The sequence below is a fragment of the Perca flavescens genome, chromosome 14 (genome assembly GCF_004354835.1).
Source record: "Perca flavescens isolate YP-PL-M2 chromosome 14, PFLA_1.0, whole genome shotgun sequence".
In the NCBI taxonomy this organism is placed as follows: domain Eukaryota; kingdom Metazoa; phylum Chordata; class Actinopteri; order Perciformes; family Percidae; genus Perca; species Perca flavescens.
Window position 1 is genome coordinate 8,450,448 of NC_041344.1, and position 16,063 is coordinate 8,466,510.

Here is a 16,063-nt window from a genome sequence, read left to right on the forward strand (position 1 = left end):
TATCTACAGGCTACAGTCGCACTATTTTCATTCAGAAAAATGCCTCGAAACTATACAGAGGAGTCTCATTCAAGCACAGAAACATTCAAACCACAGCTGAAATACACAAAACACAAGTCAGGTTTGTTCACGAGATGGCTGCATCACAACTGTTACAATAACTCAAACTGAGGCTGCACAAATGGCAAAAAAAGATCGGTAGCAGTACCAATACTGACAGCAAGGGGACAGCTTTCCTGAACAATACTGGACAAATACAGCTGGACAGAGAGGAAAAGAAACAGGAATCCATGAGCTCGGGTTTAAATACTGCTTAGTGGTGTTTTAGTTCCCCAACGTCAAAACCAAACGTTTGCTGTTGATAGATTTGGAACCAGATTACGCTGAAAACATAAATGGTAAATACAATTATTAATTTGCTTTAATCCTACACACTTAGTTGCCATCTGCCTCTGCTCACCCCTGTCCTTCCAGGCGTTCAGCAGAACCTACACTGGCCTTTCTGTTTGGCTACAAGAAATGTGACTTCTTCTTTGACACAGGGCAATACAGCAAGGAAGAAGAAGTCCTTTTAGTTGTATTTTTCTTAAAGTGCTCATATTATGCTAATTTTCAGGTTCATAATTGTATTTAGAGGTTGTACCAGAATAGGTTTACATGGTTTAATTTTCAAAAAACACCATATTTTTGTTGAACTGCACATTGCTGCAGCTCCTCTTTTCACCCTGTGTTGAGCTCTCTGTTTTAGCTACAGAGTGAGACATCTCACTTCTGTTCAATCTTTGTTGGGAGTCACACATGCGCAATAGCTAGGTAAGGACTACTAGCCAGTCAGAAGCAGAGTATGAGGGCGTGCCCTGACAGTAGCTAAGTAAGGACTACTAGCCAGTCAGAAGCAGAGCATGAGGGCGTGCCACGCTAGCAGCTAGGCGAGCATTATAACGTGTTACAAAGTGATCACGTTGGTCTCTGAAGTAAAGGCTGGACTACAATAGAGCTGTTTGGAGCAGTTTGTGAACAGTGTTTTCTGTTGGAGATGGTAAGTCCCTTTGGGCTGGACTTTGGTTTTATTTTTTCACTTTGTAAACCCATAACATGCACAAAAAAGATATATAACACAATAAAGGAAAGGGAAAAAGCATAATATGAGCACTTTAACTCATTCCTGATGCAGGGAACCCAAAAAATATGACATCCACCCAGGATTCCTGCCCGGAGAGACGTTTCCCAAGAGGAGCAGAGAAGAAAAGGAGGCACTGCATGGAGCACATCACAGACCAAGCATGGTGGTGTTCTGAGGAAGGCATCGGCGAGGAAAAGGAGAATGAAGAGCAGGAGGAGTGCTGAGAAGAGGCTGGGTATTTGGCTCGGTGGCGGCGTCGGTGCAGACTCGTCCTGCTGCGACTCGTGGCGTCCATCCCTGAAGACCAGCTCAGTAGAAGAAATACACTGGGGGAGAGCGGAGGAGTTCATGTCTGAGTGAGTTTAGAAGTCATTTTATGATATTTTCTTTTTTTTTCTTTTTTTTTTTACGTACAATGGCCCTAATATGAAACAACCACATTGAGTCAGAAAAAAGAAAATATCTTCCCTAAATCATATTAGAAAGAAAACTCACAAAACAACTAATCAATCAATAAATAAATAAACCTTCATTACACGCAAAAAAGAAAAACTACAAAAAATTAACAATTAAAGCCTGACTGTGTGTGATAAAAATGTGTGTGTGTGTGTGTGTGTGTGTGTGTGTGTGTGTGTGTGTGTGTGTGTGTGTGTGTGTGTGTGAGACGTTTGATTACTTACAGAAGATGACTCCACAACATATAACGCCTATAACTGCCATGATGATCATCATCTGGAAGAAAAAAGAAAAAGTCACTTAGAAAAGAATAAACTTGACTGGGTGAAATTATCCTTTAAATAAATAAAATTTCTGAAATCAATGAAATTTTGTAGGAAATTAAAGGTCCCATATTATGCTCATTTTCAGGGTTTATCCCTGTATTTTGCAACGTTACAAAACATGTTTACATGCTTTAATGTTCAAAAACGCATTATTTTTCACATACTGTCTATCTGAACATACTTGTACTCCCCTTGTGTCTGAAACGCCCCGTTTTAGTGCCTGTCTCTTTAAGAGCCCTCTGCCGAAAAAAGCCCCATTCCGTGCAAAAATATGGCTTGCATGATTTCATAATCCCCGCATTTTTGTTGCAAAAAAGTCACATATATCTTAGCAGAAAGTTGAAAAATGTTGCGTTTACTTCACACAAGAGCAGCCATTTCCCCCTTTTGCCATGGGAACGTTATGAAATGACGTAATTATACGATGTGAAAAGCAGGGTGTTGGGGGAATTACTTTTTTTTCTCTTTTTCGTCAAACTGCAATTTTAGCAAGTTCCCGCAATTTCATCGCATAAAATTGCATAAATATCCCGCATGTTCCATCGCATTTATTTTAAAAAAAGGTGCCGCATAATCAAGGATTTTTGCCCGCAACAATCACAAAAAAACTCTTTTCTGGAATGACTGTATAGTTGTGACATCACAACCGTAGAGGAAGTCCTGAAGGCTCGTTTAAAAGCACAGTTTCTGAATACAGGTTGTGTGCATATCTCTGTCTCTATCTCTTCAAACTGTAGAGCGTGGTTTAGACCGAATCTTTCTGTAAAAGGAGATAACTTTTGTTGTGATTTAACACTAAAAATGAAATTGAATTGAATTTTAATGTTTTGTCACTGGAGATCAGAGTCTTGATAAACAGATACAATATGCAAGGTTGTGTGTGCGTGGACCTCAATACTCCATAAATAAATCCACATGATGACATGAGAGTCTGCCGACGGACAGGAAATCATGCTGACTGGAGGGCAAGAGGGATTAACAAGAACAAGGGGATAGAGAGAGAGAGAGAGAGATAGAGAATACAGATGTTCGTGGATTGATTGGGAGCTTGTTTGTGTGTGAAAATGAATGAAAAGTTAAAGTTGTCATTCTACATTTTCTTATTGTCAACTAATCGCATATATAGCTTCATGTTTAGAAGAAACACTCAGTGATTTTCTAAATCAGCTGCAGTAGCTTTTATCAAACAAACAGGAGGAAATAGTGCATTACTGGGGACTATTTTCAGCTGCGGATTAGTCCACATTTGGTCCTGTAGTGAGTATTTGTGGCAGCAGGATGGTGGAGGTTGGGGGGTGTGGCCTTGACCAACTGCCACTTTGCTCGTTTGAAAGCCATGATGTCTCTCTCTCTCTCTCATGGGGGAGCCAAATTCTCCGGGCGGGCAAAGCAGAGAAAGGGGAGGTAATATGAGGTAATATATGGTAATATATGAGGTCATAAGGAGCAAGATTCCAGATCGGCCCATCTGAGCTTTCACTTTCTCAAAGGCAGAGCAGGATACCCGGGCCTCGGTTTACACCTATCACCATTTCTAGCCACTGGGGGAACATAGGCAGGCTGGGGGAACTCATATTAATGTTAAAAAACCTCATAAAGTGAAATTTTCATGCCGTGGGATCTTTAAACATGGCTGAATGCCCTGCACAGTCTGTGGTGGAAACACTATGTTGTGATAAGATGAGACAAAGGGACAAGAATATTCGGCCAGACTCTAATAACCAAACCTCTTTGTGTGTGTGTGTGTGTGTGTGTGTGTGTGTGTGTGTGTGTGTGTGTCTACAGATTCAGGGGGTCTATGCAGCTGCATGATAAGGGAATGTTCTGTTTCAGCACTGGCTCCTTTTGGAGGTCGGTGGAAAAGGGTAAAGGGGGCTCTGACACACGTTAGCACAGATAGAGATAGACTCAACTAGCTTTTAGGTGAGCATCTTTTGTTTTGGCGCCATCAATATCTTGGCATAACAAACTTGACAGCTTGAGCGAGAGATACAGTATATGCACCTGGGGGAGAGACGCAGACCCTCAGTCGGGCTCACACTACACGATAAACCATCATGGTTGAACTGTAGTGTTTGCGTAATTTTTTCTTGATCGAGATTCCATTAAATGCTTATGTGTAAGTCATCAGAGTCTCCCGAACCTTCTTGTATCAAACGTGTGTGTGTGTGTGTGTGTGTGTGTGTGTGTGTGTGTGTGTGTGTGTGTGTGTGTGTGTGTGTGTGTGTGTGTGTGTGTGTGTGTGTGTGTATGTTGGGGGTGGGTGGAGTTATATCACAAATCACAGATGGCTTTTTAATCCCAGACTGTCCCTGTAATCCCGATTTGGATTTCTGTCTCTGACTTCCTGGTTGCTGTCAGTCACACTCTCCTTTAATCTGCCTCTCAAAAACGACAGGTTCTGATTGGACGATCTGGAAACTGCGATGTGTGTCTGTCAGAGGCGGAGCGCTGGATGAACTGATGCTGAGATGAAAATGAATTGGCAGACGCGGCCGGATGGATGGATGGATGGATGGATGGATGGATGGATAGATACATAGATAGATAGATAGATAGATAGATAGATAGATAGATAGATAGATAGATAGATAGATAGATAGATAGATAGATAGATAGATGTAAGGATGGAAGGGTGGAAGGAAGGATACGATACGATACGATACGATACAACTTTATTGTCAGCCAAAGGCTGAAATTCTTTGTACGGATGAATGAATGAACAGATGACAATGTGGTGTGATGATGGAGGTGAACGAGGGATAAATATGGCGGCTGGAGGGCAAATCCAGGACTGAGCTAACCCTAACCAATGCCTCCCAACGATGCCTACCAGGCAGCACTGCCTGGAAGGCACCGTTGGGGGGCAAAAAACACCGTTAAACTTTTGGGACGGAGAAGTCTTTTTGTAGTACTGAAAAGGGCCGATGTATGATGGGGAAAACAAACGCACACCTTGCAGTTCTTCCACCAGTACTTGTTCTTGAGTTTGGCGGCGCTGCTCTCAAACTGCGAGGCTCCGGCCTGGAGGGCGTCGGCCCGGTCGTCCAGCTCCGACAGCTTCTGGTCCCTCTCCAGGACTTTGTCCACGTTCACACGCATGATGTCCACCACCTGTGGGACAACAACACCTGGCTGTCAGCATCACAAAACGTCCCTCCTCGACATCAACGGAGTTACCTCATCTTGATCTGTTGGTGTTATTTTTTGCAACACAACATTTAGGGTGTTTTCACCTATCACACTCTTTAAATAATCTAAACTCAGTCCTCTTCAAGTGGACAAAAAAAGTTAACTTGACAGAGGACTCCATTCTCTTTCCGGCAAAAGGCAAAACGGACCTGAAAATGTGTTGTGTTTACAACGCACAGGGGAAGAGAACTAGCCTAAAAAATCTAGACGCACCCTAGCGGCAGCAAATGTAATTTGCAGCCAGGGTCAGTCGAGCAACTCTCTGTTGACTTGCGAGCTGGAAGAACCAAACTCTAGTCAGGCCAATCACATCGTGTATAGAGTCGGTGGGCGGGGCTTAACATAATGACATCGGCGTGAATTCCCTGCTACTTGAAAACAAAGAAGATGGCCACTGCTGCTGCTGGCGAACAGCAGTCTTTGGAATCAGCTTTTGCCGCGACTCTGGAAGACTTGGAGTTCAGCTTTTCTTTGAGAAAAGAACAAAGAACGGCACTGAAGTCATTCTTAAAAAAGGAAGATGTGTTGCCGGATACGGCAAAAGTTTAATCTATCAACTAGCGTTGCTGTGGTTGGTTGTAGCGCGATCCTATTGCGTACAGAGAGAATTTGAAAGACAACCGTTTATCCCGCCCCTCGGATTGAGCCCTGCCAATAGTGAGCTCCCAGACCCAACATCTGGATGTGGGTCTGGCTTGTCAGGCTAGAAGAGAACCGCAACACAGACGTAAAAAGCGAACCATAATCGTTCATAATCATAGTTCGTTCCAGAGGGGTCTCAGTCCCTTTGGAGTGTTCAAATGTGGTCAAAAAATGCTGACTAATAGGTCTGAGTTCTTTTGGAGGGCTGAAACTGCCCGATTATATTTCTCAGATTGACAGTTGTTTTTTTTTTGTCTTTGAGCGGTTTTCCTCACCTCGTCCACTTGTGCTTGTGTCTGCTGCAGTCGTCGGTTGCTGGTGAGATTTGGGGCCGGGGCCGGGGGGCCCCCTTCACCGTCCGGGCCCCCGGGAGAACCGGCTGCTTCTGGAGTCGACCTGCAGGCCGACCGAGGTGAGACAGAGGAACGAGTATTCATCAAAGAAAACGTATCAAGTACAGTTTTTGGTAAAACTCAGTTCTTCACCTGAACTCCATCGTTTGTTGCTTTAAATTTAGATTTGATTTAGTCTGACTGTGACTTTGTACACTTTATCCATAAGTGACAATTACATGGTAATGTTAAGTGATAAAACAAACTTTAACAGTATAGCCTAAGTGGAGAAGAATCAGCAAATCAGCCAACTGGCTAAGTAATGTCTGTTACATTTAAATCAATCTTTAGTTTGTGAACATATGCTGCCAGAACCAACTGAGGACGTACCACAAAAACTCCTGAGTGAATTGAAATGCATTTTATTGTTTAGAAATTTACTTTTTATAGCTGCAGAGAAACTTGGCACAATTTGTAATAAATCAAAGTGAGAAGTTGGGGCTGCTTCTCAAGTCTTTTATTTGATATCTCCTCGTTCCTTGTTTCAACTGGAAGTGGTTCTGGCCCTCCTTTGTGAAGGTCGTCTCAAAGCTCTTATTCCTGGCCCCAAGGAGCGAGGAGCGAGAATCTCTGAGGAGCTATGAGCGAGGATACACCTTGGCTGAATCTCACACCCCCCTCCTCCACTTGCTTCCTTTCCTCGCGTCTTAGTCCGTCCCACAGAGGAGGCATTGGGAGAGACGGGGGAAATCATGCGAGGAGAGTTTTTAGAGGGAAAGAGACCTGAAGTGTCGTGTGAATTCGTCAGCTGTACGGGCACAGCTCGCCACAGCTTTCAGCTGCACGGCTAGCGGGAAGGCTGCTCTCGTGTATCCTCGGAGATCCCTCCTCAATCCTCGATCCTCGGGCAGGAATAAGACGACTAAGATGACTTTCACGCAGGAGGGCCAGAACAAGTTCTGGTTCATCCGAGGAGCGAGGATGGAGGAGGGATCTCCGAGGAGCTATGAGCGAGGATGGAGGAGGGATCTCCGAGGAGCTATGAGCGAGGATGGAGGAGGGATCTCTCAGGTGCTATGAGCGAGGATGGAGGAGGGATCTCCGAGGACCTATGAGCGAGGATGGAGGAGGGATCTCTGAGGAGCTATGAGTGAGGATGGAGGAGGGATCTCTCAGGAGCTATGAGCGAGGATGGAGGAGGGATCTCTGAGGAGCTATGAGTGAGGATGGAGGAAGGATCTCTGAGGAGCTATGAGTGAGGATGGAGGAGGGATCTCTGAGGAGCTATGAGTGAAGATGCAAGAGAGCATCCTTCCCAGAAGCCGTGCCGCTGAAAGCCATTGCATACTCCGTCCATACAGCTGACAAATTAACGAGACGCTTCAGAGGAAAGGACATCTTATCCCTCTAAAAATACATTTCCTCGTGTCCTCTCTCCTCGCATTATTTCCTCCGTCCGTCCCAGGGACTGACTAAGACGTGAGGAAGGGAAGCAAGTGAAGGAAACGTGAATGCAATTTAAGGACCCAAGACGTAGCAAGGGTCTTTTCCTTTTTCCTAGACTTCTATAGAAACACACTTTGTTTTGGAGCCAGTGGAGTCGCCCCCTGCTGGAAATGACTTAGAATGCAAGCTTTGTCCGTTGAGTACTGGCCCGTCACTGCAGGACTAGGAGGCTAAGAGAGTACTTTCACATTGTTGTATTGCTTCTTTTTGTTGTTGTTTGTTTTTTTTGCTCAAGTGGAAGATATATTTCTTCCACAGCTGGAATATAAAATCCGTCATTTGTCAGTGACTTTATAAAGCCGAAACTCAATTACAGAAACATGACTCATCAAACTTTGGCCTCCATCCATATAATCAAAGCATCAGGGAGTGTAACACCTCAGCAGTTTAAAACAATACAACATGAAGACACACACACTCTCTCTCTCTCTCTCTCTCTCTCTCTCTCTCTCTCTTTCTCTCTCTCTCTCTCTCTCTCTAACTGACAGGCTTGTTTTCCAGATGTAAAATGGAGAAAGATTAGTGCAGCAGCAGCAGCCAGAGAGGCTCCGAACAGAGAGGGCTGATGGAGATAAGCATGCACGCAATAATACCTCCCACTCCTCCCCCACAAGGGAAAATAAATAGAATAAAATAATCTGTATTTTATGTTTTGTTTTTCTAAAAAAAAAAAAAGAGTCCAACAAGTGCTTATAGTTTTTAGCCACATTTAAAGTCATAATTCATTCAGTTCTTTGCGATGCTGTGAGCAGAATAAAGTGTCCTTGTTTGAGTAGAAAAACACTTTATTATTTATTATTGTATTGATGGATAGTTTTTTTAGGCGAGTCAGCCGGTGAGTCATTGTGATATTTCTACTGCAGCCCAGATTACAGGCAACATAAACGTAATAGGTCAAAACCGAGGAAATTAATGAATAAATTAAAATGAAAATAAGTAGTTTCAATACATCGAACACGTACCAATTTCGGCTGCATTATGCACGTGGCCGGTTAGTTAAACTTTAATTTATGACAGTACAGAGATATTCCTAGTTATATATGATTAAAAATGAAATAAAATATGTTGGAGTACTCACATCTCAGCGGCAGGATGATGGAGATAATCTGAATCCGACAGAGAGAGAGAGAGAGAGAGAGAGAGAGAGAGAGAGAGAGAGAGAGAGAGAGAGAGAGAGAGAGAGAAGAGAGAGAGGAAGAGAGAGAGGAAGAGGAAGAAAGCTGTTGAATAATATTAATGTTAATGGAGGATGACTTCAGTCTTCTCTCTGTTTGATATCTTGATCCACTTTTTCCTCCAAAACAAAACAGTTGCGCAGATTAAAAATAAAATCTCCGTGTCACACTCGCCCCGCCCACACACACACACACACACACACACACACACACACACACACACACACACACACACACACACACACACACACACACACACACGGTTCCAGTCAGTGGAACGGCGGAAATCAGTATAGGCTACTGTCCACATATTAAATAAATTCACATTATTCCTTTAAATAACTTTCAGGGGGACCACGTACGCATACGCAGAGACCCTGTGGTCTGGCAATAGGTCAGGTACAGTAAAGCTCAGTTAATTGTTAATTGTGTTAGTAAATTGTTGACTTTGTTAAAAGTGTTAATTGTTGACTTTAGTTATAATGACAACATTATGGATGAAAGCTTCGGAAGAAGCCAATTACATGGCTATGAGTCATGACAAAAATTTGCCAATGTGATGAAAAAAAACAAAAAGATCCTCTAAGTCATTTTAATTGCGAAACTTTATCGAAATAATGAGTTGTATGTATAATGAGTCATAATTTCGAGTCATGATTTTTTGTTTTTATCATAAGGCTACGTTTTTGTTTTATTTATTTCCTCATTTTACAACGAAAAAGTTTGAGCTAAAAAAATATTATAATAAAAGATTAATAAATAAAATATGTGATTATGTAGCCTACAAATCATACACCTCTATTGAAAATAACTCAGTGTAAAGTTGAAAAGGGATACGTTTGTGATCAGATTTGAAGGAAATGTTAGCTTTTATTGTGGTACATATTGCGTGTATTGGTCACTTGACCTGCGCTGACCAATGGGAGATGAGAATCAGACGCAGGTGTGTTAATTGTATCTATCTATCTATCGACATGTTGTTGGGTCGTGTTGTCAGACGTCGGCGCGTCTCCGTGAGTAATTCATCCCTTTTACTTCTTTTACTTTGAGCTTTACTTGTGTCGTGAAATAATTCGGTGTTTTTTTGGTTATTTCGGTGTTTTTGTGGATCTTTGTGGTGAAATTTGACTTTGCAAAGTCGCTCATTCATTCATAATCAACTAATTAACAGTACGTTAAGTAAGGTCTAACGTTAGCATGCTTTATGGTTTATTCAGTGGTGGAAATTAACTAAGTAGCCTACATTTTCTCAAGTAGGCCTACTGTACAGTTTTGCGGTTAGCCTACTTTTATTTTTCTTGAGTAGGATATTTCCATCTTCTGCTACTTAACCTTCTACATTTTCTCCACTACATTTTGGAGGGACATTTTGTAGTCTTACTTATTTTTACATAAAAAGCATTTTTGTCAGCTGTAGTTGGCTATACTAATAACTTACTTTACAGATTCAGATTATTAAATATAACAAATCAATTATGAGGTATTATTATGGATAAAGATAGTAGCCTATTGATCCTTGAAATTCAGTTTACTCAGCAGTAACTATAGGCTATAAAAGTTCCATCCATCCATCCATCTTCGTCCGCTTATAAGGGGTCGGGTCGCGGGCTCAGCAGCTCCAGGGGACCCCAAACTTTTCTTTCCCGAACCACATTAACCAGCTCTGACTGGGGGATCCCGAGGCGTTCCCGGGCCCTCTCCGGGAACCATCACCTTATCGTGGTGGATTGGTTTGTGTGTCCCTATGAACCTGAAGGCTGTGTTGTCTGGAGCTTGGTGCTCCTGGTAGGATCTCCCATGGCAAACAGGGTCTCAGGTGAGGGTCCAGACAAAGACTGGTTCAAAAACCCTATCAATAAATGAGGTAGAGTTACCCTGTCCGGAGGAAGCCCAGGTCCCCCGCCTGGAGCCAGGCCCAGATGCGAGCGTCTGGTGGCCGGGTTTGTGACGAAGCCCGGCCCGTCGCAGCCTGAAGAAGTAACGTGGCACCTCCCTCTCCATCCCATGGGCCCACCACCTGTGGGAGGAACTGCTGGGGTCGGGTGCGCTGCCACACGGGTGGCGGTGAAGGTCAGGGGCCTCGACGGACCAGACCCGGAAGGCCCATATTGATAGGATAGCACCCCCCACACCATTACACCACCACCACCACCACCAGCCTGCCCAGTGGTAACAAGGCATGACGGATCCATGTTCTCATTCTGTTGACGCCACATTCTGACTCTACCACCTGAACGTCTCAACAGACAGTCTTCAACTGTCCAATTTTGGTGAGCTCATGCAAATTGTAGCCTCCTTTTCCTATTTTTAGTGGAGATGAGTGGTACCCGGTGGGGTCTTCTGCTGGTGTAGCCCGTCTGCCTCAAGGTTGTGCTTGTTGTGGCTTCACAAATGCTTTGCTGCATACCTCGGTTGTAACAAGTGATTATTTGAGTCAAAGTTATCTTTGAAATCTATCAGCTGGAATCAGTCGGCCCATTCTCATCTGACCTCTAGCATCAACAAGGCATTTGGTGAATCGTTGGTAAAAGTAAAAAAAATATTGATTTTAGGTAAAAGTATCAATCAAATTTTTTCCCCAACCCTATTAATTGCACAACCCTAGTTCTTGCGAGAGTTTGTTCCTGAGACATTTTAGTGTCAGAATGTTCTGGAGATATGTAGCTTATGGGTCCAATATTTACTTTGACAGTGGGGCGAAAATATTGGTGTTCACTTCTCTCATTAGAATCCAAACACTCAGAACCTGCCGCTAGTCTCCTAAAGAGGCGTGGCAACGGAGAAACCCACAAGATATTTTTTTCCCTTTTTTTTTATTTTAAGAGTGACAGTGGATAGACAGGAATGGTGGGAGAGAGATGGGGGATGACACGCAGCAAAGTGCCGCAGGTCGGATTTGAACCCGGGCCACTGCAAAGGCCTCAGCTTACATGGGGCGCACATTCTTACTGGGTGAGCTAGAGGCCGCCCCATCTCTGTCTACATTTAACATGTAAAATCTGAATAAACAAAGTAGATGTAGTGCAGTAAAACGCACAATATTCTTCAAAAATTGACTAAGTATAAATGATCTAGCATTATTGGTATTTGAGTAAATGTACCGCATGAACAAATGCACAACAGAGACTCTTTGAATTATTTTATTGTGTGCAACTTTTCATTAAGCTTCAGTAAACTGATTGAAACACACACCTCTGTGACTGAAAACAAAACCACGTTAAAAGACCTCATGAAAACAACGATGAGTTTTTACACATGAAGTGACAGAGATAAAATCCAGGCTCAGACTATCTGCAGCACAACGGCCACGGAGAGCTCGGAACAGGGCTGCACCATAGGAAAATATGCGATAACGTTAAATATCGCGATAATGATAACACTTGCAATAGATAAACAGACATTAAAGCGTGCTCAGTTCTTTTCTTTTTTTTTTTTTTTTGCTTTTTTAGTATTCTGGTGAAATACAGCAACTTCTTGCAGAATTTAAAACAAATGTTATTCAACATTGAATTGAATATATAAAAGGCACAATTAAAAAGTGACAGTTACATTTTAAAGTGTAGTTTTCTACTGGTATTTTCCTTCAACTAACACAAAAACTCACAAAAAACTCAAAAAAAAAAAAAAAAAAATTTATTGTGCAGCCCTAATTTAGAGACACATTTTGACTAAAATCTGGTTGTTACAAACAAGAATAGTGCCTTGCTCAAGTGCATTGAAGTGTCTTCAGCCGACTTATTTATCTCCTTCTGTCTTTTTTCCGTCCATATTTCCTGTTCCATGAGGTCTCAAGTCGTTTTCCTTCCCAAGTCACTCTTGATTTACATCTCTTTTTTTTCTGCTCTTTCAACAGAAGCTATTTACATTCTGATAATATAGATGTCCAGAGTTCGGTTACAGCCACATCTGTACACAGCTTCATGAGGTGAGTGATGTCTATTTTGCTTTACGTATATTTGTACACTTGTAGTTGCTTTTCTAGTAGTTGGTTTCTTCTTGACAATAAAGGAATACTTTTTGCATTGTAGTCCATTTCTTCTCTGAGCACTACTAAGAACAATCTGTGAAAAGTGTGAAATAAGAGTTCAGTTTAGGTAAACAAGCATTTTCAGGTGTTTTTTATTTTTGTATTTTTTGGTCTGGTTTTTGATTAGAAATGTCTTCAGAGGAGAAAACTACAGGACTAAAACCAAAAGTGTTCCTTTAATGGGTCTGTGTTAAACATGGCAGGTTATTGACTAAGCAGACATTCAGTTAATGAAAGATGTTTGAAGAGGTGAACTGGGACACATGTCAACAAAGACACAAAAACTGGCACAAAGAAATCCTGATTTTTAAACAACTGCAAAAATGGCTTCTTTCCTTCACATATGTACACATGTCCTTTTAACAGGAAACTAAAACGTAAATTCACTTTAACTTTGAATCATTGCTGCAGGTGTATTTCCTCTGAAACCTCTTTAGAAAGACTATCCTTAAAATGTACTGATATGATGCTGCTAAGATGTCTAAATCAATTGATAATGACAGTAAACCTAAAAGAAAGGTATGAGTAAATTGCATTCATTGCTGCTAAATTTACATCATAAGAACATGAAGCTTACGGTATTAGATAGTTCAGCATTGTACACAGCCTTTGTTATGTACATTAGATACAATATTTAGCCTTTACAAACTGTACATTCTTAAAATAGGTTTTTACTTTTGTAAAAAGAAAATGCCCTTGAATTTCTGTTGCTGCCAACTGTCTCCAAATCAAACAAATCCGTTATTTCTGCAGTAGAAATGTATGACATGTGTCCCGTGGGACTTTAAGGGTAATGAAGTCCATTCGCATTGATTCTAGCATGGAGGTTGGCTTGTGATTGATGGCGTGTAAATATGACACCTTCCCTTTTTAAATTTAGACAGGAAAAAATCCACCTCAGCTGAGAGATTCTTCAAGTTCTCAAAACTAAAATCTAGGGCTGTACCGAATGTCTTTTATTTATTTTCTTTTACATTTGAAGCTCCTACTGAGGTTTTCAAATCAAACTTTGAATGTTTATGACATCATTACCCTACAAAATCCTCAATTTGAATAAAGTGATTCATCTGATTAAATTAGTTCATCTTTTTTTTATTATTAAATCAACTTCCTTTTAATGGATATAACGCGTCCGTTTCATCAACATAAATACACGTAGACAGCAGGCTAATCCATAAGGACGTAAAATAATGATGAAATAATAACTACGACCTTAGCCTGAACATTTATCTGCAACTGTACAGAAATACAGAGTTAAAACAGAGTGCAAATTAAATGCTGCGCAGCATTCAAATGCTGATTTTTAGAATTGGAACGTCAACGCTAGGATTGAAGCTCCGAACTATTCGGTACAGCCTGAACTCAATTCACCTTTTAGCAAACAAAGACGTGCTATAAATGGATCTGTGAAGAACTGAAACCATTGGTCATTTAATCGACTAAGAAAATGAATCTGCAATCATTTTGATAATTTATTGTAATTTTTTCAAGCACAAATGCCCCAAACTTTACAGTTCCAGTTCGTCAAACATGTATATTTGCTAGTTTTAGTCTTCTATGGTAGTAAACTGAAGATCTTAAGCTTTTGACTAATGGTCAAGTTTTACATTTGTATCTGACATATTATAAAAAGTAATGTCAGGATTTATCAATGAAAACATTCATTAGATAATGCAATACATCTGTCTTTTATACAGGGCGCATTTTTCAGAAATATGTACTTTTAAAATATTCCCAAAATTAATTTACACATGAAAGAAAATAGGGAGATTAAACCGTGCATTTTCAGGACAGTGCTCTTGACTAACTTTCACTCTCATGTAGATGCAATGTTTTTATCAGAGAGGGTGTCATATTCCTCAAATGTTAGTATGTCAGTTTAAGGCAAGTTGGGCTTTGATGGTTGGAGATCTGGCCAATGTGAACTTTAGTTAAGTAGTTTCTTTACCTTCAGTAAAATCCCAGAATTGGTAATTGAAAATTGTAGGCATTAAACGTGCAACATTTTAAAGCTGCTGCACTTGACAGGATTACAAACGATAAAATCAAAATACAGAATCAAAACAAGCATGTCATAAGTGTTTAAACGATGTCTTTGTGCGTTACTGCCTCTCTGTGCACCTGCAGCTGAAAGGCATTATTACAGAAACTGTGCAAATAATTGGCTCCTGCACTAAACGGCGAGGTCAGTGTGCAAAATCAAACGTGTCCTTTTCATCTCACAGGGAAATACAAACAATATATTATTTCATGTTTTTTGCCAAGTGCCATTTTGTTCCGTTTAAGCTTCACCGAGGTGCCGTTACAGCCGGTAACCACAGGAGGGCAGCATTAAAACAAAGTGTTTGTTAAAGGATTATTGCCTTATTTGATGAAGCTCAAATCTTTCTATAATTTATCAAATAAGCTTTGTAAGCACATTCTAGTTTTGTGTGGACATTGATGTAACTTTCTCTGCCACCGAAAACAGCCTTAAGTCCACCTTTATGCCCTAAATCACCTGCTGTCACGTTGGCGTCCAGTAAAACTGACCAAACATCGTCGGACTGGTGGCTTTCAGAAAAGCTTAAAGGTTAAAAAAAATAATAAAAGAAGACATTTCACATCTGCTGGTTTTAAAATAATTGCTACCTTAGGTCAACAAACACCACTAGTTTTAGAAGTGTTGAAGTTTTACACAGCTTAAAATTTTTTTTCTTCTTCTCTATTTCAGGCTCTCAATCAGCAAGAAGAAGAGCCTTGGTGTGACATGTTCTACCAGCAGTGTGTGTTGGAGTGTGTTAGGGTTTCCTCCAGGTCAGAGGAGGTATGGTGGCGTTGGCGCCGCAGTAAGAGTCGCCGCCGGTCTCGGCGGGGAGAGCTGGCTTCTTCTTCTCCTCGCTGTCTGAGTCGTCCGCCGCCAGCGTGATGAGCGAGGGCGACTTCCTGTAGAGGAAGAGCAAATAATGTAGCTTGAGCCTTTTCACTCTGTCTGCTGCTCAAGTCTTTCCTTCACATTGAACTTGAAAAGGAAGAAAGCTGAAGGGTTCTCTGTGGATTCGGACACATGTTCCCTGTACCTCTGTAGGCAGAATTCTCACCACAAGGTTCAGTCAGTAGCTGCTTTGGAGCTTTTAGTCATTACACGATATTACTCCGATGCCCAGAGGCCTGTACTACGCAGCAAGATTCGTAGTTCAGGGCGGAGGTATTGTGCTGTTTCAAAGGTCAGCAATTAACTTTCAGTCTTAAAGTGCTCATATATGCTAATTTTCAGGTTCATAATTGTATTTAAAGGTTTTACC

At 41.4% G+C, this 16,063-nt stretch overlaps 1 protein-coding gene and 1 long non-coding RNA gene across 2 annotated transcripts; one reads left to right on the forward strand and one right to left on the reverse strand.

Annotated features, from left to right (window-relative positions):
* Window positions 1-1,173: 1,173 nt before the first annotated feature.
* Window positions 1,174-8,755, reverse strand: LOC114568643 (vesicle-associated membrane protein 2). The gene is made up of 5 exons (XM_028598252.1): window positions 8,656-8,755; window positions 6,015-6,135; window positions 4,861-5,019; window positions 1,804-1,855; window positions 1,174-1,449 (listed from the first exon to the last, which is right to left on the reverse strand). Coding segments are annotated over exons 1-5 (351 nt in total). The 5' UTR covers window positions 8,658-8,755; the 3' UTR covers window positions 1,174-1,432.
* A 925-nt stretch (window positions 8,756-9,680) lies between these two features.
* On the forward strand, window positions 9,681-16,063 carry LOC114568254 (uncharacterized). The gene is made up of 3 exons (XR_003694261.1): window positions 9,681-9,765; window positions 12,606-12,677; window positions 15,493-16,063. It is a non-coding gene; the product is annotated as an uncharacterized LOC114568254 (long non-coding RNA).